Genomic DNA, 26,536 nt, shown 5'->3' on the forward strand with positions numbered 1-26,536 from the left:
ACAACTCCAGATTCCAGCAGCTGCTTTATAGACTGTAGTCTCAAACAAATATGTCTGCTTTTCCCATTGTACAATTTGCTCTTTGCCTTTGCTATTGCGGCCTGACAATCACAATGCATAGGTACAGCTGGAGGCGGTTTGGTACCAATAGGAAGATCTGCCAAGAGGTTTCTAAGCCACTCAGCCTCAACACTTGCTTTATCTAAAGCAATAAGCTCGGACTCTATGGTTGAACGAGCTATCAAGGTCTGCTTAGAAGATTTCCAAGCGACTGCACCTCCACCAAGGGTGAAAATCTAACCACTAGTGGACTTGATATCATGAGAATCAGATATCCAGTTTGCATCACAATAACCCTCTATCACAGGTGGAGCTTGTCTAAACCGTATGCCGTAATTCATTGTTCCTCTCAAGTACTTGGCTAGTCTCTCTAACGCACTCTAATGTTCCTGGCTAGGACAATGAGTGTATCTGCTTAACCTGCTAACTGCATAAGCAATGTCAGGTCTAGTGCAATTCATCAAGTACATGAGACTACCAATAATTTTGACATATCTAGACTGAAGGACACCATGTTGAGCATTTTTCTGAAGTTCATTATTTGCCTCATAAGGTGTCGACACAGGCTTACTATCATAAAAGTTAAACTTCTTCAAAAACTTCTCAACATAATGCTCTTGTGAAAACGTATAGCCATCACTATTTCTGATGATTTTGATTCCAAGAATCACATCAGCTTCTCCCAAATCCTTCATTTCAAATTGGGAGGATAAGAACACCTTGGTGTTTCTCACAACATCAAGGCTAGGACTCATGATTAACATGTCATCCACATATAGACAGATAATCACATATGTATTCACATCAAAAAATTTAAAGTAAATACATTTATCAGCATCATTTATGTGATATCCATTAGACATCATGACACTGTCAAACTTTTCATGCCATTGTTTTGGCGCTTGTTTCAACCCATATAAAGACTTAACTAACTTGCATACCTTATGCTCATTCCCTGGTACTATCGTATTCCCTCGGTGATCATATATATTTCTTCATCAAGATCACCATTCAAAAATGCAGTTTTACATCTATTTGATGAATAAATAAATTATGAATAGCAACTAGAGCCATTAGAACTCTTATAGAAGAAATCCTAGATTCTGGGAGCATAAGTATCAAAATAGTCAATGCCTTTTTTCTGGGAGAATCCCTTGACTACAAGTCTAGCCTTGTATTTCTCAATGGAACCATCTAGTTTAGTTTCTTTTTAAAGATCCACTTGTAACGTATAGGTTTCGCTCCAGGAGGTAGATCAACTATCTCCCATGTGTGATTAGCTATAATCAAATCTAATTCTGAGTTTATAGCATCCTTCCAGAAAGGTGCATCTCGAGAACTGATTGCCTCATTTATCGTCCACGGGTTCATCATCAAGAAGAAACGTGTAAAAATCATCACCAAAATTGGTGGATTTTCTGTCTCTTTTACTCTTCCGAATTTCTTGTTCAGAAATTTCAGGATCTGTTGATTGATGTTCACTAGGAGCAACCAACCTCTCAATGCCAATTTGCAAAGGAAACAAATTCTCAAAGAAATCAACATTTTTACTCTCTATAATAGTGTTAGCATCGACAAGGTTATTATCGATTTTACTACTAAAAATCTATATGCAAAGACTATTATGAGCATAACCAATGAACATACAATCAACAGGTTCTAGGTCCCAATTTTTCTCTTTTTAGGTTCGTTTACTAGAACCTTTGCAAGACACCCCACATTTTGAAGTATTTCGGGTTAAGTACATGACCTTTCCATAATTCATATGGTGTCTTATTCCCTGTTTTCTTGTTGGGTATCCTATTCTCGTATATGGCAAGCGGATAGGATTGCTTCCCCCCACAAGTTCAGGGAAACTCCAGAACTTACAAGCATAGCATTCATCATCTCTTTTAATGTTCTGTTTTTCCGTTCGGCTACTCCATTTGACTCAGGAGAGTATGGTGGAGTAGTCTCATGAATAATGCTATTCTTGTCGCAAAAGTCCTGGAAGGGGTTAGACTCATATTCTCCACCCCTATCAGACCGAAGTCTTTTAATCTTACAATTAAGCTGGTTTTCAACTTCAGCTTTATACTTGAGAAACATCTCACCTGCCTCATGCTTGTTTCTAAGTAAATATATCATGGTGTACCTAGAGAAGTCATCTATGAATGTAATATAATAAAACTTTCCCTTTCTAGACATAGTACTTCTGAATTCACCCAAATCCATATGAATAAGAGTTAGCAATCCAGTTTTATCTCTAGAAATAGTTCTGCAAGGTTTCTTTGTGGCTTTAGTCTCAGCACATATCTCACATTTATCATTAGAAAAATCAGAAATATCAGACAATAAACCACATGCTTTCATTCTTTTCATATACTGAACATTCACATGTCCTAGTCTACCATGCCATATATTAAAAGAGTCAAGCAAGTAAGCAGAAGCAGATTCATTCTTATTAATAATAATGTTGTCAAGTACTATACATTCAACATGAAAAGACCACTGCTATTACAATAATCTTTCCCAAGAAAACCCTCATTCTTCGTCAGAACGAACTTGTCACTCTCAAAAGTCACCTTGACGCCAGTTTTTCCCAGTAAGGACACAGAAATCAGATTCTGACGAATCTCAGGAACATGAAGAACATTACTAAGTGAAAGGATTTTTCCTGAAGTTAACTTCAGAAGAATCTTGCATGTTCTCTCAACATGAGCAGACTTTGAGTCACCCATATAGACTTTTTCATCTTTCACTAGTATGTAGTTTGAGAAGGCTTTAACATCACCACAGACGTGGCGGGTGGCACCAGAATCTAGTACCCAGTTCTTCTTCCCAGTGGCCATGAACACTTGTGACACCACAGCAACAATAATATCATCTCCCTCAACTTTATTAGCATTGGGAGGATCATCAGTCTTTCTTGTGCCTGCACTAAAAAGCCTTATGTCTAGGTTTACCACAAGCATAACAATTTCCATTGCCAGTACTACTCCTTTTAAAAGAAGTGCATTTGACCTTAAAATTTTTATTTTTGTTGTACTTCTGCTTTTTAGAGGTTTTGTTAGATTTGTTGGGATTACCTTCAATGATATTGGCTTTAGAATGGAATTCCTTAGACAACACATCATCCCGAGTCTTGTTCTTTTCCTCTATGTGAATGTGAATGATCACATCCTCAAGAGTCATCTGCTTGCGCTTATGCTTCATACTATTTTTATATTGTTTCCAAGACTCGGGGAGTTTCTCAATCAAACATCCAGCAACAAAGGTTTCGGGTAAAATAATACCCTCAGTTTTCAAATCATTAATCAGCACATGATAATCATGGATTTGAGACGTTACATCTCTATCCTCTCTCATCTGGAACTTTAGAAAAGTCCTAATAGCATATTTCTGAGTACCAACATCCTCTATTATGTATTTTTTGTTCAAACTCTCTCATATATCATGTGCATTCTTATTTGAACAATAAATATCAAAAATTTCATTGGACAAGGTACTCAAAATAGCATGATGACATACCTTATTCCTATTCAGCCAAGCAATTTGATTTTTTTCGAAATCATTAGAACCCTCCACAGGTGCTGTATCAGTGAGATACTTTGCATAGTTGAGTACATCTAAGGCTGTGAACACCCTTTCTCTCCATCACTTGAAGTGTGAACCGTTGAAATATTCAATCTTTGACACATTGAGTAAGTTGCGAGCATTCAATAGAGGTGCATCATCTCTCATAGTCGAAGTAACTTCCATGACTCCAGAATTGGTTTCTTTGATCGGTGTGGTGTCTGCTGGTGTAGACATCTTGTTCTTTTCTTAAGATTGTTGGATGTGAATAAATAAAACAATAAAGAGACAAGGACAAAATTAATAGGTAATAACCAAGACGCAGATTTAGGCTGTCCTTAAGGAAAGATTTCGTCCCTTCTAATGGTGCAGAAAGGCAGCAGTGGTGTCTTCCTCACAGGATTCAATGGTTAACAGCAGTTTGACTTTGCACTAGAACAGACTACCCTCGAGAACAACAATATAACTCTCTTTGGCGGCTAAAGGAAGAAGAGAAGAAGAATAGGGTAAGTAATGGTTTCTGTTTCTCTGAGATGTGTTTCTTATGAAACTATATCTGCTAACGACACACAACCCTTGTATTTATAGAGGTAGGTCGGTCACAGCAGTCCACAATCCAACTCGCACAAGGACATGGTCGGTCAAGAGACCAACTCATATTAGGACACTGAAACCGATCTCACAGCAAAATAAAAACAAGTTTAGGCTAATGGTTAGCCACTACCCACTAGACAGTAAGCCCAAGCCTGACGCGACTCGGTGTGGGCGGGCGGGTGGCTTTGGGTGAGTCCTCCCTCCTAACACAAAAGCATTTGTACCCTAAGGGCACGCCCTTATAGTAGAGAAATTCCTCATATACCTCACTTGTTAGTGGTGGTTAACCAATGTGAGACTATCCACAATGCACTAAAGTGGAGAGAACACACTTTGTTCATCTCCTCCACTTTACACACACTAGTATTTCAAAATACTCATAGAAATTCCAGCAGAAAGTGGCACCATCTGTGCAACCAGAGAGAGTTAAATGTGTCGCACACTCGCACTCATGTTTAAGAATTAACATCAACCAAGGCTGTGGACTTCATGTACTACCAATCACAAGTTATATTCCTATCATCCTATGCGGCATGTTCATGTCTCAGGTTCTAACAAAATGGCCACAATAAGGTAGTCCTGATGTTATATTATTATATTAGCAGGAAGATTTGCTCACATAGTGTGGAGTAAAATACTTTGAATTGGCTTGGAAATGATATGATAGTCTCATACGTACTGCTTAAAGCTCTTACACCTAGTATAAAAAAGTTTGCTAGATCTGCAGATTACGTGTAAAGGGGATATGCTAATCTACATCAAATACTTAACCAAGTTGGACTTGTACAGCCTCATGGAATGGCCGAAGATAGGAAACGAGCTAGTGATTGAGATGTAGTGGTTAACCAATAACAATGTAGAACACTCTTAATTAAACCGGCCTATTGAAGTTTATGGTTAGGATAAGTAGACGTACTAATACTTTGCTAGCTTTTCTTTTTATTTTGGTAACCATTGGACTATTGGAGATTAATAATCCTAAAATGCAGATCCTGGTGAAGGCATGTGATGGGCATATATATCCATCTACGCCGGCCTCAAAGTTCTACTTTCAGCAGACTGCAGAAGATGAGACTATGAGAAGACAACAGACAGAAGATGAGACTATGAGAGGACTACATACAGTACATCATAATCAACATAATTCGATCGTACTTGCTCAGAAAGTTGTCTCACTTGATAAATTATATGCATTTGCCGAAATTAGAACTATCAATTAGAAAATAAAACACCTATCTTATAATGAATTCAAGTAGGCTTATCTATGAGTCAAGACCAACATCACATTGCCATATATGGTTGCTAGCTATTCAAAGCTATATCACATATATAGTCTGATTTTTTAAGATAAGATGGTGAAACTACCTATCAAAATATCAAGCCGTGAGACCCAATGAGGGCACCTGTGTCCACATTTCATGAACTCATTACACATTCACATTATAGGGCAGGATTTAAGATGTAAAAAAAAACATTAATTGTAACTAATCAATTTGATTTAATTTCATGGTAGGGTTATTTTTTGAAAGTATTATAAAAGCATCTTACAAGATATGGAGCTATATGATCTAATTAATATTCTGATTAGTTGTAAAGGGAATACCAAAACTAACTCAATCAAACTACAGTGCTCTTTAATTAATTAAATTTAGAATTTAGTATTCAAATCCATGTTGTTGAATATCTCATGAAAAAGGCTGGAAGATGGGAAACAAGTGATTAAGATGTTTGGGATCAACACAACTAACACCCTTATTATTATTATAACCTTAAATATATCTTCCTGATTAAGGAAAACAGAGATTAAACAAATTTTACGGCATGTGAAGGTCATACTCCAGCCACCATAAGCTAGCCATGCATGCTTCAACTCTCTTCCTTTAATAGCTCTCAGTGTACTAATTTGAACAAGATAAAAAAGACTAAGAACATATGAACAACTTTTAAGAATCTCCTTGTTTATCTCTCCTTGTCATCCTTATCCTTACTTAGCCTTCTCATTAAGGTAAGATAAATACTAGATTGCAGTTAATAAAGTAGAAGAAATCATACTTAATTGAGAAGTGTTTTGCAATAGCAAATTTACTTCCTTCGAGTGAACTTACCCTTTTAAGAATACATAGAAAGGGGTGACATGTGGAAGAACAAGGACAGTGGTCCCTCTCAAAACTTGAGGTTGTGACAAGTGTAATATGCTTTTGGCTGTATTTCCACATATCCATGTGCTTTTCTCCTGATGTGGAAGTGGAGGTTGTCCTTTTCGACTTTTCCAATCTTCTTTTCAAAGTTCTCTTCATCACTCCAATCTCTTTCAGCTGCCCCTGCTCTCAGCTCATATTGGCTCCCTCAGTCCTTTAGTCTTTGTGATGCAGTGGGTGCAAAGTGCAATTGATGCATGTTTCCATTATGTTCCCTTTTATTTTTCTTTGAAAATCAAGTACATGTTTTGGGCCTTTTGGCTCACATCTCCAAACAACGAAACAGTACACTACTCTTCTGCCAAGTACTAACTACTAAGTATTTTTTTGGTAACTAAGTACTGACTACTAAGTTGGTCGAGTGACAAGCCATTCATCCAATTTTGGTTCATACTATACTGGCGTGCAATAATACACACCTAGGCAAAACCGATTAATGCTTAGTGTACAGCTGTGGAAATCCATCACCTCATAATTTAATTTCTTAATCGATAGTTATGTACTACTGAATATTTCTCTCGTCGTTTCCTTCCCAATATTCCATGTTATGTACTTATGTGGTTCAAAACATGCATGGTTCGTGTGGGGGCATCAAGTAGAAGTTAATATGGGGATAGATACATGCCACTTTGCCAACTGCTGAACTTGTTCGTAACTAGCTGATATATAGTACAATTTTGTAGTTTTCCAACTGGTCTATCATGCATTCATGCATGTCTCACTTCGGAGTTTGGATAATAAACCATGGAGGTGATTGATGGTAACAACTGTGCTGCAAGTGATTGATGAGACATCAAAGTGCTCCTACCTTCGTACATCCTCTGTTAAGCCGCATATATAGTCTTCAAAGCCTAGTTCGGCATTTCAGCTAAGTGGCTCAGAAAAGTTTGATTAACAAAAGTTAAGCACACAAAAAGAGATGGAGTAACTTAAACACTCACTCTATTGGACAACAAAGTTTACATGTCCCAATCCAGAGAGACTCCGTACATAGATTCCTTTGGGATCTCAACCTATAAAAATGCATGGTTTTTCCCACGCCTATGGCCTAGTCTTTTTGTTTAATAATTTATTGGGAAGAGAGACTTTGAGTCATAGACTAAATTAACTCTCCTGAAATCTTGTGATTATGCATTACCAACCACCCCATCCGTCTTCTTAATTTGGTTCTTAAACAATTTTTTTTTTCTTACACTTAAACCTCGTGTATTCCTTACTTATCCTTGCTTAATACCTTAAGATATACCAAATTCTAGAGTATTTGTATCTGCGCTATCATATCTGGGCTTATCCTTGCGTAATACCTTTAGACAAACCAAATTCTAGAGTACGCAGGTTATACCTGCACTATCACATCTGGCCCTCCATCAGGCAAAGGGTGAGAGTGTATTGCATGGCAGAGACTTTAATTAAGGGTGGATTGTACCAGCGCACCACCCATCAGAGGGTGTACTCTAGAACTAGATATTTCATCAAGAGTACTCTTTCATCTATATCTGATTTAATTAGTGACCATATCACCCCCATGACACTACCTACAATAGAAGATTATTCTAGTTTGACTTCCAACAAAGGAGGGCTTCAGAATTTAGTGCATGCACAAATTTTTAGCCTCATAACACCAAATAAACACTGTTATCACTGGGTATTATTGTATTTAATTTGGGCAGCTTGGGCCTTGGGATCATGGATTCATGGAACTTAACTGAAGATTTCAGTAATTAAATATTTTATATGGCTGATATATTTGAACATACAACATTTCCGGGCTACCTGCTGAAATTGGTTTACAAATGGAAAAGTTTTGACTTCTTATTTCTAGACAACATTTTGCATGTGTTAGGAATTTTTTAAACAAGCTGAATTCTTTTTAAGGGATCTATATCTGAAGATCATATTACCATATTCACAAGGAAATAGTTGAATACATATTATACTACGAGTCAACTTTGCTGAAGAAACTTGGAGGTTAGCTGTTTTTTATAGAGTGGGATTAATTAGCTAGTTCGGTTCCCTGTTGTAGATCGTAAATGTCAAATGTGAAATAGTATCACATATCTTTGACATGTGAACCATATACAACTAATACAACGAAGTTTGGTTTTTAAATTTCTTGATTTGGCGTACTTACTTTGTTTTTCAACCCAGGGACAGCAGCCTCTAATATCAGTTTGATTGAATTTTATTACTTGTTGAGAAAGCATTGAAATTTTGTACACACAATTAATTTAAGGGAAGTCCCACAAATTAATGGCCGGGGCCGTCTGGAAGCTATATTAATCACGCAATGGATAAAAAAGAGGGTATTGAGAGGTACTACATTATCCAAACACCCAAGATTATGGGGATCATTCTCTAAATATAGGAAGTAGAAGGCCCTCTGGGTCATGACCCTTGAGCCAATTACACGAAAATCAAGGGTGATTTTGTAACTCAATCCATTATAAATACATCCATTGCTCCCCCACTCCTTCTAGTAGAGAGAGAGAGAGAGAGAGGCTTAGCTCATTCAACAAAGAAAAACATGAATAATATATTAGATGATCCTCAACTATTGTTGTGGTACCAAGAGCAACAATTGGTGCAAAAAACAGGTATGTGTTAAGCAACATTTGGCAATTAAGTTCACTAGTAAGACTCGTTTTCTGTACTGTAATGATTGTTTTCTGTACTTACGAGTACAAGTGTGTGTGTGAACTTGACATGATGATACTTGTGTTTGTGTAGGAGAGACAACAAGGACACGTCGAAGGAGAAAGAAGAGTACAGGATCAGGTGAAGCTGGTGGAGTAAAGAAGAGAAAATTGAGTGAAGAACAGGCGAACTTGTTGGAGATTCACTTCAGCAATGAGCATAAGTTGGAGTCAGAGAGGAAAGACAAGCTTGCTTTAGAGTTGGGTCTTGATCCACAACAAGTAGCAGTTTGGTTTCAGAATAGAAGGGCAAGGTGGAAGAACAAGAAGCTTGAGGAAGAATACTCCAAGCTTAAAACCGCTCATGAAGGTGCCATTGTCGAAAAATGTCGTCTTGAGACTGAGGTTAATCTTCTTGCTTCATTTTTCCTATCATACTAAATTTTCTAACTTATAACTTCAGGAAAATTAACATTTATATTTTGACTTCTTCAGTGCTTACTATTCCTAGCTACCCTGTTTGATCGTGGTGCTCGTTCTGTTCTGTTCTATTAGGGGATGAGGGGTGACATTCCATAAGACCAACCAAAACTTGCGTTTGTTTGAGTGAAACCACCTTGATTCTGATCCCCGTATCAATTTGAATTATACCACCTTTCTGGTTGGCAAGCAAAGTGTCGGCGAACTGTTTCATTTGAGAGTGTTTGACTTTTGTTTTGCAAGGTGTTCATATTTCATAGAAGTAATGAACTGGCTAAATATAATGAAAGCCTTGCAACTGATAAATAGTTGGCACAAGAGCCAAGCAGTTCTCCTGAAAGCCTAAAAGATCTAACATAACTCGCTCATTAGATAGATTTTATAGTTCCTTACAAAGAAGTCCTCCAATCATCTCTATGTTGGACGAATTAAAAATAGCATCATTGAGGATTTCAAATCAAGTATCGGGTAACCAGGTGCATGAATATTTTGGTCAGTCAACTTTTTTTTTTTCGTAACTAGTACTCTAGTACAACTTGATGTATAAAATACCAGCATTATCAAGGACTTGCGAAAAAAACATAAAAATTAGTTAAGTGGATAAACCTTTTATAATCAGGCTTTGGAGCTCACGTGATAACTGGTATTTTTCAATTTGATTTCAGGTTTTGAAGCTCAAAGAACAACTGTCTGAAGCTGAGATGAAAATACAAAATCTTTCAGAGCATGGCGACGGACTGAGTAGTCCGAATTCCTCATTTTCAATTGGTACAGATCCACATTTTAATGATGGAATCGTTGTTGAAGGCATTGGAAATTTCTGTGTGCCTGAATATAATTACATGCATGGCATGGACTGGGTAAACTTATACGGTTTGTCAATTTGATCGTATGAATGACTTATGTAAAGATCAGAAAAATGTAAATTACCACCCTGTAGTCAGTAATTAGCACTAACTAGAGTGTTTACTAACTGAATATTATGCCTCTTTCATCCATGGTTAGAATGCCATCTTTTCATATTATATGCTTATATTTCTTCCTTAAACGGTGTAATATTTTGGTGACTAGATCTCTAATAGCCTAATAGGATAACAAAGCATCCCTTGCAAATCACATTACAAATTCCACACAAAATGAATGAATTACTATATCAATGACAGCTATAAATTGGAGATAAAACGAACGAAATACTACATCAAATGACAATTGACAACAAAGGAAAGTGTATCAAGCCTTCATACAGATTGCCCAACTAACATCAGGCTAAAGTAATTTGCAAAACAACTCTAAGTAGTAAATAGTAAGTACGAAATATGATAGCTCTTCACACTTTAGAACTTTACCTGAGTAGCAGGGGACACTATCAGGATTCAGGAGCCATTGTGCGGAACAGAAAAGGACTAAAGCAAGAAAGAATCCTAATGGTTGCTGCAAGGCAGCGATTCTGCCATTAATTTTTTAAAAAATCATTAGCCAGTTTTCTCTCCTTCAACAGGTTTTTATAAGATTTGTGTCAGGCATTCAAAGCCCAATGTAACATGCGTGTCATAAGCAGGTCCTGGACCTTTCAATAAGTTTCTTTGACGGCATAAGATCACAGGGGACTCAGAAAAGATGGAGTTTCTATTCTGGAATATATACATGCCCCAAGCGCAGACCATTCACAGCCATAACATTAGTTTGGAGGCATTCAAAGTCAATAAGTTTAATGAAGTTAGTCACCTAAACTCGTGCAGGAACACATGGATATAAGCATGGTTCTACTCATGCGATCTATTAAAAGCGCTTGTGGGATGAAAAGAACTGGGCATTTTCCAGTGTTAGGATAAACAAATATTAGATCCATTGAATAACTCATTTATACTCTATGTACAGTAATATGTACATATATTATTCCCCACAATAACAAATATGATAAATACATTCCCCACAACAACATAACATACCATCTCTGTTGAGAAGGAAGTTGACCACGCATCATTCTCAAAATGAGCCAAGTGAATTGAAGTGTGTCCATGCATCCTGTTGAGAAAATTAGAACGGCTCAGTCAAGTTCTACCACATAAACACACATAATGAATGCTTCGAACCAAAAGTAATGGGCATAACCAAATTATCAACATATATATGCTCACACGAGGCATCAGGATCCAGCATCCAGGGATGTATAATTCACGTATTTTAGTTAATTAATCAATTCAACCAAATACTAGAAACCATTTTTCAATTGTCAGTATAGAGTGTACTCTCTACTTGATCATAGTTATGTGTCTTAAAGAATGTCATAGATGATGATTATGACATAATTTTAGCTCCATTTACATATATGTTTCTTTTAATCTATACACAATGAGATACTGTCTCCAGATGCGGCTTGTGAAGGTTCTGAAAGCTACTTGATCAATATTCCTTGCCATATATGGACTATCTAAGAAACTTAGGCTCGATTTTTCTCCAACTGAGGTCTAATTTTTTTTTTCAACTTTAAGATGCCAGTTTTGGTGCAACTAGACCAGCTTACATGACAAAGTAGACAAGGTGTAAGATAATTAATAACCCTGAGTACTTCGACTGCAAAAAATGTGAGTTGAATAACTAATATTATATTAAGACTAATAATAGGAGTGCACCACGTACAATACTTATTTAAGAAAGTCATCCATGAATATAGGTATCAATTGCTGGCAGTTAAAATTGGTTAATTGGAATTCATCTATTCATTGCTCAACTTTCTATTGCCTACAGCTCCATGTTTCCCAACCGGAAGCTAACAACGATGAATGAGAAAAAGGTTTCTGCTGTAATAAGCATTTAATTTCATCCTTGGTGGTTCTCATGCAATATAGTCCACCACAATCAATTATCAAGCCCAAGATCAAAGGGTCAAGACACATCCGAGTGATACATATTTTCTGTCTGGGCTCTTGTTGATTAAACAATAAATATCTAAGTTGATGGTAAACTTAGAGGAAGTTACCTATGATGGTTTCTCATAATACTTTGGGCATGTAGAACTCACGCTCAGCTTACCTGCAAAATGTCAAAAACTTTTTCTGCAATGTACTTTTGATGTGGCGCAGCACCTTTCTGCTGCAGTTTATCCGGGTGCAGACACAATAAAGCTTTTTGATATGCTCTCCTCACTGAATTTCCCTCAATTATCTCAACGAGTGGAACCGGTTTCCATCCACTTTCAGGCCAAAGAACCTGTGTATATAACAACAATGCAAAACTTCTAAGATAAAATGTGTTTTTCTACTATAAGAGATTCACTCGTGCCACTGCCTGTCTTAAAGTGCAGCACGCCACATATTAATCATAGGAATCTAAAGTGAACTTGGAATCTTGATCTAAACCTTATACTTAAGAAATACATATTTATAAGTTGTGGGTTTACTCCAAATCAGAACTAACTTGACATGTCACTTTAACTTTCAAAAATGTTAATCAAGTCTCTAGTTTAGTCCATAGTCAAAGGCCTCCTGTATTTTGCATAAATATAGTAGTTAACATTTTTTTTTGTAGTGCTTCTAGTACCTAATGGTATTATACAGTGAAACAATTACAGTTCGGATTTGGAAACCCACATATAGCAGTATAGCACTAACACATTTAATGTTTTAATTCTGTATAGCACTAACACATTTCATGTCTTAAGACTTATTTCGGATGATCTCACTTTTATAAAGACTTTCTTTTTTCATATTACATTTTGTTTTGCCTAATTTTTGAGTGAGGCATCAAACCTAACACGGTTAATTTTGATCACAAAAACAGTTGACTTAAAATATCAAAGTTTAGTATCAAACATAAATTGGTAAGTTCATTCCTAGAGCTTTACTCACATATTGTAGAGTTGATAACAATGAACGGATATTTCCTTCCTTCCCATTTGACCACTTCCTAATCTTCGCATCTGAAGCCTGCATTGAATGAATTAACAGTCTATCAAATTGGCAGGAAGTAGAAGCATCACGATGTAGAAAACATTCCACAGCCTGTAATACTTGGAGTTCTTCCTGATTTTGAGCAGCTTGTGGCACTTTGTTCTGGTCCTGAGATAATTCTTTGACCTGTTTACAAATGAATATAATTAGCCCTGTAGACTATGAACTTAATCTCAACAATTTTGAATAGAACCACCTTTGACACTCAAAATCTCAAGAACTGCCATATGACAGAAAAATGTACATTATTTAGTATTTTTTTTTATTGGTAAGCCTGTTTTAAATGAGATCAGTAACTCTTTGATGCTGGCGCGGTTCGAGCCCCAAACCTCTGGTATCATTACCCAAAGGTTTTACCGCCTTTACTAGTCAGCACCTGCTAAATACTGTATACTAAATAATACAGTATTTAGTATTGAGAATATATTAGAAACAGATGTCTCGTCTATGACAATTCCAGTACACACAGAAAAAAAATTATATGCTATACTAATTTCATTTCACATTTTAGTAACACACAAAACAATCATTTAAATCTCATATGAAGAAAAGAAAAGTTCCATACCGTGCAATTAAGATCTTCATAATGAGATTCCTTTAAGTTAACCTCAAAGTTTTCAACATCTGTGTTTGAAAAAAAAAGAAAACAATATGAATAAATTATAAGAAGTAAATCTCTGAAAATCACTACTATCATAAGAATGCGTTTAGATAGAAGAGTGTGTGTGTGTGTGTGTGTGTGTCACCACCACTACCCAAAAACTTAAATCTATCTACAATCATACCCAAGGAGGGGTATGATGGAAAGGCACCTAACCCTGTGATGGGTGACGGTTGTGTCATGGTGTGGTCCCACTTCGTTTAGGTGGCTGTCCAAAGATCCTGGTTATGAGTAATTAACTAATTATCTTTCAAATTCTAGTGTCGAGGCCTTTTCAAGCACAATTGGATGTGGGGTTTGTATGAATCTAGTATTGAAAAACAGTAATAATAAAGCAGGTAAAACTTATCACTGAGGATTGTGCTCGGCACAATTTCCTTAAGACGAAAAACGCCGCCGGTATGGTTGCTGCCAGCCTCAAGCGTCCGTCTCCCAGGATACAACAATGGACGAGCGTGTCACCAGCCAATGACCTGCTCAGTAGAAACTCTCAGGATACTCCAGACTAGGTTTTTGATTTGAAGAACTAAAACAGTAAGCTGCGTTTCGCTCTCTTGATAAACAAGAGAGTGTTTTGTTTTATAGATCTGCCACTTTCGCCCTGGCGAGAGTCACGCCCGATTTTTAATGTGAGAGCAAAAAGCGTGTTGATTTCGAATCGAAGGAAAGATTTTGAAACGGTTACGCTTTTATTTTTGGAAAGAAAGAAGACCAAAAGATTCTGCAAAAACAAGCCCGATCGCACTCCACGCTGAAGCCCATTGGGTGGATTTGCACCCCCCTCTTGGCGGCGTGTGTGGGGCCGCGCAGACTAAGGTTTTTTCTGGAGCTCCCACCTCCCCGAGCCCCCAAACCAAGGGGCGCGCTTTGTGTGCGCGAGCAGCACCTCCTTATATATCTACACTATCCCTCCATAAGGACACAACCAATATAAACTTAAGAGTCTTAAGTTTAGTAACCAATGTGGGACTAAAGCCCCCACATTAGAGTGTAGTAGATACAAAAAGGTCATGGGTTCAAACCCATGAGGACACAAATTCATTCACATTTCCAACAATCCCCACATGAATGGAATTATTAAGAAACGAAGAAAAAAAAAAACAAAACAAGAATGTCGGAGTATGAAGAAGTTATGAATGGGTGAAGGTGTCATAACGACTTGAACCTTCGCGGTGGTGTTTGTCTGTCGGGATTACTAGTTGACCCGGTGACCTTAGTCTTGAACTGCTCAACATATATGTAAGCCTAGTCAACGGGTAACACACATAACTTCAAAAAATCATCATAGAGTTCCCTCCAGGCTCATTATAGCCATGAGCTTCCTGGTTTCATGAGTGCTCTAGAGAACAAGCCTATAAGTTCTCATAGGAAGCGGCTTTTTACTTCCTCACTCATATAGGTGCCTCTATCGGAGTGCATGTATCATTACACCCCAATCGAAAAACCGGCTATAGAAAGCATTAAGAGTATTCACTCATCCTTTAAAAGATACAAATGGGGTACTACTACATCATAGGGATGGGTACGAGTTTTCACTCTAGGTGTAGTACCCCACAAATCACGCCAGATAACTTGTTTCCCCATTGAACCTTGATCCCGGGATCTCCATTCACGAAGGTTGGGTGTGGAGTTATCGGTGATTTAATTAAATAGGCAATTAGTCTTTAATAGACTTTAGCCCCATCCCCTCGATGTACTAAAACAAAGCTCTCTAGCCGTGCCTTTAGTTAAAGGATCGCCTAAATTTTCTTTTGACCTCACAAAGTCAATAGCTATGATCCCATCTCTTAACAACTGTCGCACAGTGTTATGTCTTCGACGAATATGTCGAGATTTCCCATTATAGGAAGTATTTTTGGCCCTCAAGATAGCAACTTGGCTATCACAGTGAATAGAGACAGGTGGAGCAGGTTTTAGGCCAAAGCGGGATATCCATCAAAAATTCCCGATCCACTCTGCTTCCTCACTAGCTTTGTCTAAAGCTATAAACTCAGATTCCATAGTGGAGCGGCAATGCAAGTTTGCTTAGATGATTTCCAAGACACCTGCACCCCCGCCATAGTGAACACATAACCACTAGTGGATTTAGATTCCGAGAATCGACAATCCAATTGGCATCACTGTATTCCCCTCAAGCAATTTGGATATCCGCCATAATGAACACCATAATTTGAAGTGTATTTCAAATATCTCAATACTCGATAAGAGCATCCCAATGCTCATTCTTTGGGATTTATGGTGTATCTACTAAGTTTGCTTACCGCGTAAGCTATGTCGGGTCTAGTGCAGTTCATAAGATACATGAGACTACCTATAACCCTAGAAAACTCTAAAAGGAGATACACCTAATCCAAAGTATTTTTTGTCAAATGTATACTAGGATCATATGGTGTTCGGCGGTACACAAATCAAATTGATTAAATCTTTTAAGCATTTTTCTCTACATAATGAGATTGAGACAAAGTAATTCCATCGTAATTATACACAATCTTAATGCCAAGAATGACATCAAAGAATACCCAAATCTTTCATGTCAAAATGCTTACTCAAAAAGATTTAGTCTTATTGGACGGTCTCTAAACTGGTTCCAATGATCAACATGTCATCCACATATAAAAGCAGGATAATTACACCAGATTGTTCCTCAAATTTGCAATAAATGCATTTATCCGCCTCATTAATATTAAAACCATTAGAGAGATTAGCACACTATCAAATTTCTCATGCCATTTGTTTAGGAGCTTGTTTGAGACCATAAAGAGATTTCTTTAGCCTACAAACTTTTCTCTCAAGGCCTTCTAATACAAACCCTTCCGGGTGATCCATATATATCTCCTCTTGTAATTCCCCATTTAGAAATGCCGTTTTTAACGTCCATTTGGTGAATTATTTAGATTACGAAGTAGAAGCAAAGGCTATTAACATTTCGATAGATGTAATCCTCGTCCACAGAGAGTAGGTATCAAAGAAATCAAACCCTTCTCTCTGTTTTATAGCCTTTTGCTACTAATCTCGCTTTATATTTATCAATGGATCCATCCGCCTTTAAGTTTCTTTCTAAATAACCATTTATTTCCAATAGTTTTACTACCGGGGGGGCAACTCAACCAGCTCCCAAGTGTTATTGGTTATAATGGACTCATATTCACTTAGAATGGCCTCTCTCCAAAAATCGCGCGATCGAGGAAGATGACATGGCCTCTCGAATAGGGTCGAGGATCCTCCTCTACTAAGAAAGTAAGGAAATCAGTCCAAAAGAGGTGTTAGTCCTAGGTCTCTCTTGCTCCTCCTCCGAAGTTCAATTTCATCTTCGCCAGAAGAATCTTCTCGAACTCTAGGAGCAAGTCTAGAAGAACTTCGAGTCCCTCCGGATCTCTCAATAAATGGGAATTTATCCTCAAAAAGACAAAGATCCCTAGACTCAATAATGGTATTATCATCAACAAATTTATTTTTAGATTTGAAAACTAAAACCTATAGGCACCGCTATTCGTGCATACCCAATAAAAAGACACAATCTACGTTTTAGGGCCAAGTTTAGTCCTCTTGGGTGTTGGTATAGATACCTTCGCCAAACACCCCCACACTTTAAAGAATCTATAAGTCGGTGTCCTATTTTTCCACATCTCATATGGAGTTTTATCGTGTCTTTAAAAGGTATCTTATTGAGAATATAATGGGCCGTTAGCAAAGCCTCCCCATAGGTTCATAGAAGCCCAGAGCTATTGATCGATTGAATTGATCATATCTTTGAGAGTCCTATTTTTTCTCTCTCTGCTATCCCATTGATCGGGGAGCATAAGTGGGCGATGGTCTCATGTACAATACCATTATTTTCACAATATTTATTGAAAGGACGAGAATATTCACCTCCTCTATCAGACCTAACTATTTTTATTTTCTTGTCTAACTGGTTCTCAACTTCAGTTTTAAAGGAAATAAATTTAGCTAAGCTATCATCCTTACTCTTAAGAAGATAAACATGACAGAAACGTGAAGCATCATCAATGAAAGTAACAAAATATTTATTACCTCCTCTAGTCATGTAACCTTTAAGATCACATAAGTCAGTGTGAATCAATGCCAACAACTCAGTGTTTCTTTCTACCTTTTTGAAAGGTTTCCTAGCATATTTAGATTCTACACATACTTCACATTTCTTGTTTTCAGAAATAGTATTCTTGGATATGTTCCCTAGATGCATCAGTTTTTTAATTGAACCATTATTAACGTGTCCAAGTCTACTATGCCACAGATCAAATGACTCAACCATATAAGAAGAAGTAGATGCTTTATTAAATTCAAAATCAGTTACATTGAGCTTAAACAAGCCTTCATCTAAATAACCTTTACCCACAAAGGCTCCCCTTAGTCGAACAAATTTGTCCGACTCAAAGACAAGTTTGAACCCTTCTTACTTAAAAGGGAACCGAACCAGATTTTTCCTAATATCGGGAACATAAAGAACATCCTTCAAATTAAGAACATTTCGAAGTGAACTTCAAATTAATGTCCCTTTTCCTTCAACTCTGAAGCGGATGAGTTACCCATGAACGGACTTTCTCCTTCTCCCGGAGGAGTGAAGGACGAAATGCACTTTTAGTGCCACAGATGTGTTTGTTTGGTAGTTGTCTGTCTACCCACCAAATCATGTTACTCACCAAGTTAACCTCAAGAACCACGCAGAGAAAAGTTACCATCCCGAACTACATTTGCTTGTGCCTTGTCTTTCTTCCCATCATTCGGACCTTTTTGAATTTACTGGTCGGGGCTATATGACCTCGAGATCCGCACACATAGCAATGAATTTCGATTGTAAGGTTTCTTTTTAAAGTGAGGTTGGGACTGCATTTTATTCTTGTTCGCGATATGGTTTTTTTTACGGGAATTTAGTTGATTTAGACTTAGAAGAACTAGCGGCGTTACCTTCAACCGGGTTAGCTTTAGCCTTCATTTCAAGTCTCCACATTGATTTCAGCCTTCCTGTTATCCTCCTCGATCCGAAGGTTGACGATCGATCTTCTAGGGTCATCTCTTTCTTCTTATGTTTGAGACTGTTTTTGTACTCCTTCCACGAGGAAGGGAGTTTCTCAATGATGGACGAATGACACGAAACCTTTGCAGATTTTATAACCTTCCTGCAAAAATCTCATGAATAATTATTTGCGGCTCCTCCACTCGAGAAACAATGATTTCCCATCTTCCATCTTGAATTCGAACTTTTCCTACAAGAAACTTCTTAGAACCCGTGATCTTGTTAGCATACTTCTTATCAAGTAAACTCCACAATTCAAGAAGCGTGATTACACAAAGATAAACATCATACAAATCAAGGGAAAGACAATCAAGTATATAATTTCTACATAAATAGTCTTTCTTTTCCCATCCATCCACACCACCGTAATCGACCGGGTTCATCTTCATTTTCATTGTAAATGGGTTTCTCAATCGAAATCCATTCAACCAATTTCGAGTAGTCGATAAAATCTCATTTTTTCATCGCGGCTTTTAAAATTTCTGCCATCAAAATTTCGGGCTTGACGGACTTACCACTAGGTTTTTCCATCTTAGCAAGATTATTAACAACAACGAGCACAATACTAGATAATAACGGATCGTTATTAGACAATCGAATTTTTCGCCTTAAGATTGTATGAATCTAGTATTGAAAAAACAATAATAATAAAGCGGTAAAACTTATCATCGAGGATTGTGGTTTCGGCACAATTTCCTTAAAGATTTAAAAACGCCCGGTATGGTTGCCGCCGACCTCAGCGTCCGTCTCCCGGGATACAACAATGGACGAAGCGTGTCACCCGACCAATGACCGCCAAGAGAAACTCTCGGTGATACTCGGACTAGGTTTTGATTTGAAGAACTAAAACATAAAAGGCTGCGTTCGCTTCTCTCTTGATAAACAAGAGAGTGTTTTGTTTTATAGATCCGCTTCGCCCCTCAGGCGAGAGTCACGCCCGATTTTAATGTGAGAGCAAAAACGTGTTATTTCGAATCGAAGGAAAGATTTTGAAACGGTTCACGGTTTTATTTTTGGAAAGAAAGAAGACCAAAAGATTCTCGCAAAAACAAGCCCAAGATTCGCACTCCACGCGAAGCCCATTGGGTGGATTTGCACCCGCGCGGCGTGTGTGGGCACACGCCAAGACTAAGGTTTTCGGAGCTCCCACCTCCCGAGAGCCCCCAAACCAAGGGCGCCTTTGTGTGCAGCGAAAGCACCTCCTTATATCTCTACACTATCCCTCCATAAGGACACAACCAATATAAACTTAAGAGTCTTAAGTTTAGTAACCAATGTGGGACTAAAGCCCCCCACATTAGAGTGTAGTAGATACAAAAGGTCATGGGTTCAAACCCATGAGGACACAAATTCATTCACATTTCCAACAGGGTTTGTGAGAACTCCACAGTTAAGCGTGCTCAGCGTGCTCAGGCGAGAGTAGTTTTCAGGATGGGTGACCTCCTGGGAAGTCCTGTCTAGACAAAACCCCACATTGAAGGGAGTAGTTTTCAGGATAGGTGACCTCCTGGGAAGTCCCGTCTGGACAAAACCCCACATTGAAGGAGGTTTGTAATGGAAGAATAGGGACAATATCAATGGGGTAGGATGGGGGGATCGTTGCATAATTAAGCCGCACTCTCTTTTTCCTCTCATTTCTTTCTAAACTTTCTTCTTTAGCAATAAAATAATTTTACTTAACTTAATTGTAGGTTCAACAATTTTATTTCTATTTTATTTTAGGAAGTTTGAATATGCAGGATTTTATAAGTACCTAGTGTGTATAAGTACATTGGGTCCGTCACAGATTGGAACCTATTAGATTCAGAAACAATCCGTTAACATTTGGATAATCGGTTATGATTTACAGGAACTAGACCCTACCTGAAAATTGGAAAATATGACACAACACCACTTTTTCTAGATCGGAATGGATTGGTATCTAGGTTATATTTTTTACTCTCGAGAAGATAAAAGAAAAGATACTCAAGAATGAAAAAAAAAAACTCAATTCTCTTTGGTTCTTGTTTTGTCAAGATTTATTTTTATTTTTATTTTTATTTTTTTGAAATGGTTATGGGGTTAAGGCAGACCCTCACCTGTACGTGTTTATTGAACGTTGAACCTTACAAAGCCTCCCTAAGAGTTAGATCATTAGGGAAGCACACAAAGCCTTACAAAATCAACAAGCAACAAGCTTGACATAGATGAGATTACTCACTAGCTACACATATCACAATGGGTCCTCGATCAAGAATGAAGTGATAGCAATGCTATCTCATTCTCTTACTTTTTGGCCATTAATCGCTTCACTATCTTTAGATGATCCTTTCTAAGATGAGTCTGCGCTTTCTCATAGTCACAGAAGAAACCCTCGCAAGCACAACACACATAAGTGAGTCCTAGAGTGTCATCCCAAAACTCTTTGGTGTAGACCTCAAGATTCCTCATCCTTCTGTTTTTAACTATTGACTTTACCTTTTTCATCATTGCAAGAGTGGGCTCTACTTCTCCCGAAGAACACTCTTGTATTCTTTTGCTTCTTTTTGGATTCACAACACTCTATTCGCTTTGATCCTTAGACTGGGTTGTATACCCTGATGTACTCTTAGGAACATGATCTACAAATAATTCGCGTTCGGGTTCAAGGAGGTCATCTTCTAATTCTCCTTCACTCGCATTAGCTAACTCCAAAATGTTCATCTCTTGAGTCCCAACTGCCAAGACATTTATAAGGTCTTTCTCATATGATACTGCCCTACCAGTTGAGCCTCCTCTGTTAGAAGCACCCATACTAACAGTTAGGCCACCTCTAGATGATGTTCCACCTTTAGTAGCAGAGCCACCTCTAAAACTTCCTCTTGTAGAAGTGCCACCTCTTACATTACTGTGATGTTGATGTTGACAGTTGATTTGTGTAGGTGTGCTTAATTCCTCCTACACATCCGGACATTGGCTGTTGTGGTTAGTTTTGTTAGTCACTATTACATGTACCTCGCTGATCACTTTGGGAGCTTATTTGCTGATTTCTTTGATACTGAAAGGGTGCCTATGGCAAAGGAATGTCATATTGACTGCCTCAGTTTCATTTGATACTGATTAGGCAGGTGGTCCCAGTGATTGACACGAGTAATATATATACTTTTGTTGTAGACAATCTCGTGACGTGGCTAGTAAGAAACGAAGTCTTTTAGCTCGCTTGACTGCAGAGGCAGAATACTGGGATCTGGAGCACACCACATTCCAAATGTTATAGGTACAAGCTCTACTTCATTAGAGGTATCGTGTCTTCTTCTCCCTTGCAGATGTTGTGACAATCAAGGCAGATTATTATAGCTAGTAATCGTGTGTTTCATGAGGTATGAAACAAAATGAGTTTGAATGTCACCTGATCAAGGATCTTATGATGCATGAGAAGATTGTCACTCCCTTTGTCAAGTCTATAGACCAGCTTGAAGACATCTTCACAAAGCTATTGTCGTGAGCTTTTATACTACCTTAAGGAAAAGTGTGTCAGTTCGTACTTTTAGTGATTGGGTGCTTGGTATCTATTACTTATGCGGGTGGTGGTTGGTCGACTATTGGTGTACATTGTGTATTCAAGTCGTCCAAACCTATTTCCGCACACAAATATATAACATATGAGAGAGAGAAGGGTGGGAACCACTACTCATTCTCGTCTTCTCTGTTTTCTCTCTTCGCTTTATCTTCTTAATTCGTAATTTGAAGTTCCATTGATAAAGCAATGCACTTAGAGAAAGAGTCATAAAAGCAAAGTTTTTCAAAGAATACCAATAATATCAAGATAAATGGAAGTGAACATGAGGGATGGCATGCAGGAAAAATTCGTACTTAAAAGTCCTTAAGATTGAGTGGACATATTTTTTGACTTGAAAAGAATTATTAAAGACTAACCAGAACATGATGGTGGGTTGCCATTTCTTCCAAGGGAAAAGTTTATAACATCATCTACTGTTTTGATTACAGGTTGACGCTTGGCAGATCTTTTCAAACTTTGATCAACCTGAAACATAGCTTTTCATATTTTGGTATGGCAGACTAAGTTGCTTGAATCAGAACACACGAGTAGAAATGCTCAAAATGATTTTAAGTAACTTACCCTGAAAGGAGCATCTGTAACTGTTCTGTTCTTCTGATCGTCCTTGGCTGCACAAACGCTTGCTTGATCCTCTACTCTAGCGGCACCAATATCTGTGATGCTACAGTCCTGGTCATGAGTTTCTACCTTGTCCAAGGGTTTCGAAGGAGCTTCCTGGTTGATAATTTTCTCAAATTCTTTGACCTTTCCTTTGAATTCTTTGCTTCCAAGTTTTTCTACCGAGTTGACTGGCGAGTGTTGCGAGATAGAGGTAGTTGCTTTGGCAAGATTGGAAATGTTTTGCTTTCCAGTCTCTTTCTCTACCTTCTTCCCAACTTCATCGCCAGCTGATGTTTGAGTGCTATTGACAATGCCTTTTCTCGTTCTTGCCTTATCAGCAGCCTTTCCATTTGCTACATGCAAGAGAAATCATGAAAGCTTAAGAATTACCTTGCTCTATGGTGATACAAACAAAACTGACCTTGTTGTACAAGACTTACCATGTCTTTTGGAATCGTCTTTTAACAGGCAGTATAAAGGTTCTTCTGGTTTTGCTGAAATTTTCTCAGCAGAAGACATCCTTGTTTCAGTGCCAGAATCATGATTAGTTTCCTTTAACAGACAATAAAGAGGTTCTCCGCATTCCGATACTTGACTTCTAGAATTGGGCACCACTTTCTCTGTACCCCCAACTGAACCGTGGTCTGCACCAGATGTACCGGAAACAGGTTTGATGTCCTTTATCAGGCAATATAGAGGTTCTTCGTCTTTGGTGGCCTCTTTTTTTAAAACAGGTATCTTTTCCTCTGATCCCCCAAATGAACCTATGTCAGCACCAGATACACAAGAAGCATGTTTAATATCCTTTAGTAAGCTATATAGAGGTTCTTCGGGTTCGGGTTCTTCTTTCTTTGAAATGGGCATTCTTTTCTCCGAGTCCCCCCAACCAGGTCTAGTATCATTTAATAGGCAATACAGAGGTTCTTCCAGTTTGGATTCCTCTTTCTTCGAAGCAGGCATCCTTTTTTTTGCGCCCCCAAGTGAACCTTTCTCAACACCAGATGCACCAGAACCAGATTTGATTTCTTTCCCTGAAATTTGTGGCAAGAGATTTCCTTGAACCTTTTTAAAAATATTTTGAAGATTAGTACGAGATCTCGTCTCTGGTTTTACAGGTATTACTTCTTCACCAATTTCAGATGAATCTCTCAAATCAGTCTTGGCATTAAGAACTAAATTATCATCGTGATTTTCTTGGATCCCTTGTAAAGACTCATTCTCTGCCAACATATTATCATTGCCTGAGAGAAGCTCCACGCTAACAGAAACCGATGCGGCATATTCAAAAACTCTGTTGCCGGTTTTACTATTCTCTGTTGGGCTCAACTTATTTACTTCTCGAAGAGGCTGTAATACATTTGCAGGTACTCCTTTACTTGCCCACTTGTAAATAGAAAAGTGGAACTGGTTGCTATTGTAGGTGACTTGTGGACTATTTGAATCCACTTTACACTGGTCCTCACTTTGAGATTTAGAGGCTTGTGCAGACTCCTCACTGCTGAGAGAAAATCCTTTGGATAACGAACTTTGTCTATAAGAAGACAGTGAATCATTTTTCAATGACTCTTGTCCTTGAAAGACCTGTGCTGAAAACCTAGACGTAGGTGAGCCTGGGGGAGCAGTCTCCTTGCTCTTGCGTAAACTACGACTCTGAGCAAGAAAAGCTGGAGAATCCATCTCTCTGGGCATTTTGACTGGAAGACTGAAAAAAGTGAAAGCAGGCGCAATTCACGTAAAATGTCAACGATTAGCATAACTGAAGTTTGACAAATACAGAAGAATGCTGCCATAATCACAGAGGATAACAAAATATCAAAAGAAAGACATTGGAAATTCAAATGGTTTATATTCTAGAAGGCAACCAATGCAATTGAGATGTCAGCCTGAGAAATACCATAAACAAAGTTGCAGTAATGACAAAAAACAATCACTTGTGTATAACTGTGTTGAAAAATAACAAGTAAGTTTGATTGCTAATATATGCAGCATTTCCTCTATTCAATAAAAACAAACTGCAAAATAATTTTCCCATCAATCAAAGACACCAATTGAATTTGCATTTGAAAATGTTTCATATATGCTACTACATTCCTAAGCAAAACTTAAATGTCCAGCAAACCTTCAATCGAAAAACAAGTACAACTGGCACCATGGTCAGTTTGACATTTTGACATACAATCAAATTACACTAAACAGGAAACAGGGAAGAGTTTTAAAACACCTGAGCATAGGAGGTAATAAAGAAGCACGAAACGATTCAGAATGCAACGAGCGTGATCTAGAAGGGCTAGAAATTCTAGAACCCGGTGTGGAAGAAAAAGGATCCTTGCTACTCGAAGACTCATCACCTCTAAAAATATCATCAAAGAAATCATCACTAGGATATTTCCTTCTACTCAAATTCTCCTCACCAAAAACTGGCTTCTCATTCAAACCAGACCAAGGATCACGAAACGAATACATGGCAGTTTCTTCTTCATTTGAATCAGTATATTCTCCAGGACTACTACTGCTACGACGACGACGACGCAAATCTTGTATCGAAGAACGCCTCGGCGGTCCACCAAAGACGTCGTGGAAGTCAACTTCTTCTGAGTTTGAGTTTCTTGATGATGAAGTTTTAAGTGAGTTTAATGATGTTCTTCTTCTTGGTATGTATCCTAGTAATACATTCTCTCTACTCGAAAAACTCTCCATGTGTTGTTCAAGTTATTACTTTTCTACGTATGTATATGGAAAAAAATGTATTAGGTAATATAATAAGGGAGATTATTGTGGAGAGGAAAGTTTTGAGGGGGAAGAAAACAAGAATGGTATGGTTGAGTGGAGTTGGAGCCACAAGTTTAGGAGAAGAATGTTTTGGATTTGTTTGGATAAGGCGGGCTAGTTTGGAGGAGACATTCCTCGTTTGAGACTCAATCAATTATCTATCTATTGGCGCCTAATTTATTCAAGTTTTAATTATTGAGAAATCCAGCTCACTTCACAGTTCACACTCCACACACAAAACTACCAAAAGTCACGACTACATTTGGGAAATCTAATACACTTGAATGACCACCACAAATTTTTCTTTTTGGTCTTTTTTATTATTTAGCTAGATGTCTAGATGGAGAATTTGAGGATTGTGACTGGTCGAGAAAAAAGTACTGAATTTCAGTGGAGTTTAGAATGACAAATAAAATACAAATTGTACACCAAAATTTGTATATTTGGATGCAACACACCAGTG

At 37.9% G+C, this 26,536-nt stretch overlaps 2 protein-coding genes across 4 annotated transcripts; one reads left to right on the forward strand and one right to left on the reverse strand.

The window, feature by feature from the left end:
• Positions 1 to 8,855: 8,855 nt before the first annotated feature.
• On the forward strand, positions 8,856 to 10,518 carry LOC147514589 (homeobox-leucine zipper protein ATHB-40-like). The gene is made up of 3 exons (XM_086584172.1): positions 8,856 to 9,001; positions 9,135 to 9,445; positions 10,186 to 10,518. Exons 1-3 carry the CDS (start codon positions 8,932 to 8,934, stop codon positions 10,405 to 10,407), a joined length of 603 nt encoding a protein of 200 aa, XP_086440298.1. The 5' UTR covers positions 8,856 to 8,931; the 3' UTR covers positions 10,408 to 10,518.
• Positions 10,519 to 11,343: 825 nt separating this feature from the next.
• JAC1 (J-domain protein required for chloroplast accumulation response 1) lies at positions 11,344 to 26,221 on the reverse strand. Of its 3 annotated transcripts, none has more exons than XM_086584158.1 (9): positions 25,526 to 26,221; positions 23,745 to 25,006; positions 23,266 to 23,657; positions 23,061 to 23,169; positions 14,036 to 14,094; positions 13,531 to 13,596; positions 13,369 to 13,446; positions 12,554 to 12,730; positions 11,344 to 11,545 (listed from the first exon to the last, which is right to left on the reverse strand). In XM_086584158.1, the coding sequence occupies exons 1-9, from the start codon at positions 25,999 to 26,001 to the stop codon at positions 11,507 to 11,509; spliced, it is 2,658 nt and encodes an 885-aa protein (XP_086440284.1). In that variant the 5' UTR covers positions 26,002 to 26,221; the 3' UTR covers positions 11,344 to 11,506. The 3 variants fall into 3 exon arrangements, 2 of the variants coding, with proteins under 2 accessions (XP_086440284.1, XP_086440285.1); XM_086584159.1 differs by having other exon boundaries at positions 12,501 to 12,730; XR_015208806.1 differs by lacking the exons at positions 11,344 to 11,545; positions 12,554 to 12,730; positions 13,369 to 13,446; positions 13,531 to 13,596 and having other exon boundaries at positions 23,061 to 23,180.
• Positions 26,222 to 26,536: the final 315 nt, after the last annotated feature.

Source organism: Coptis chinensis, chromosome 2, assembly GCF_015680905.1.
Source record: "Coptis chinensis isolate HL-2020 chromosome 2, ASM1568090v1, whole genome shotgun sequence".
Taxonomy (NCBI): Eukaryota; Viridiplantae; Streptophyta; class Magnoliopsida; order Ranunculales; family Ranunculaceae; genus Coptis; species Coptis chinensis.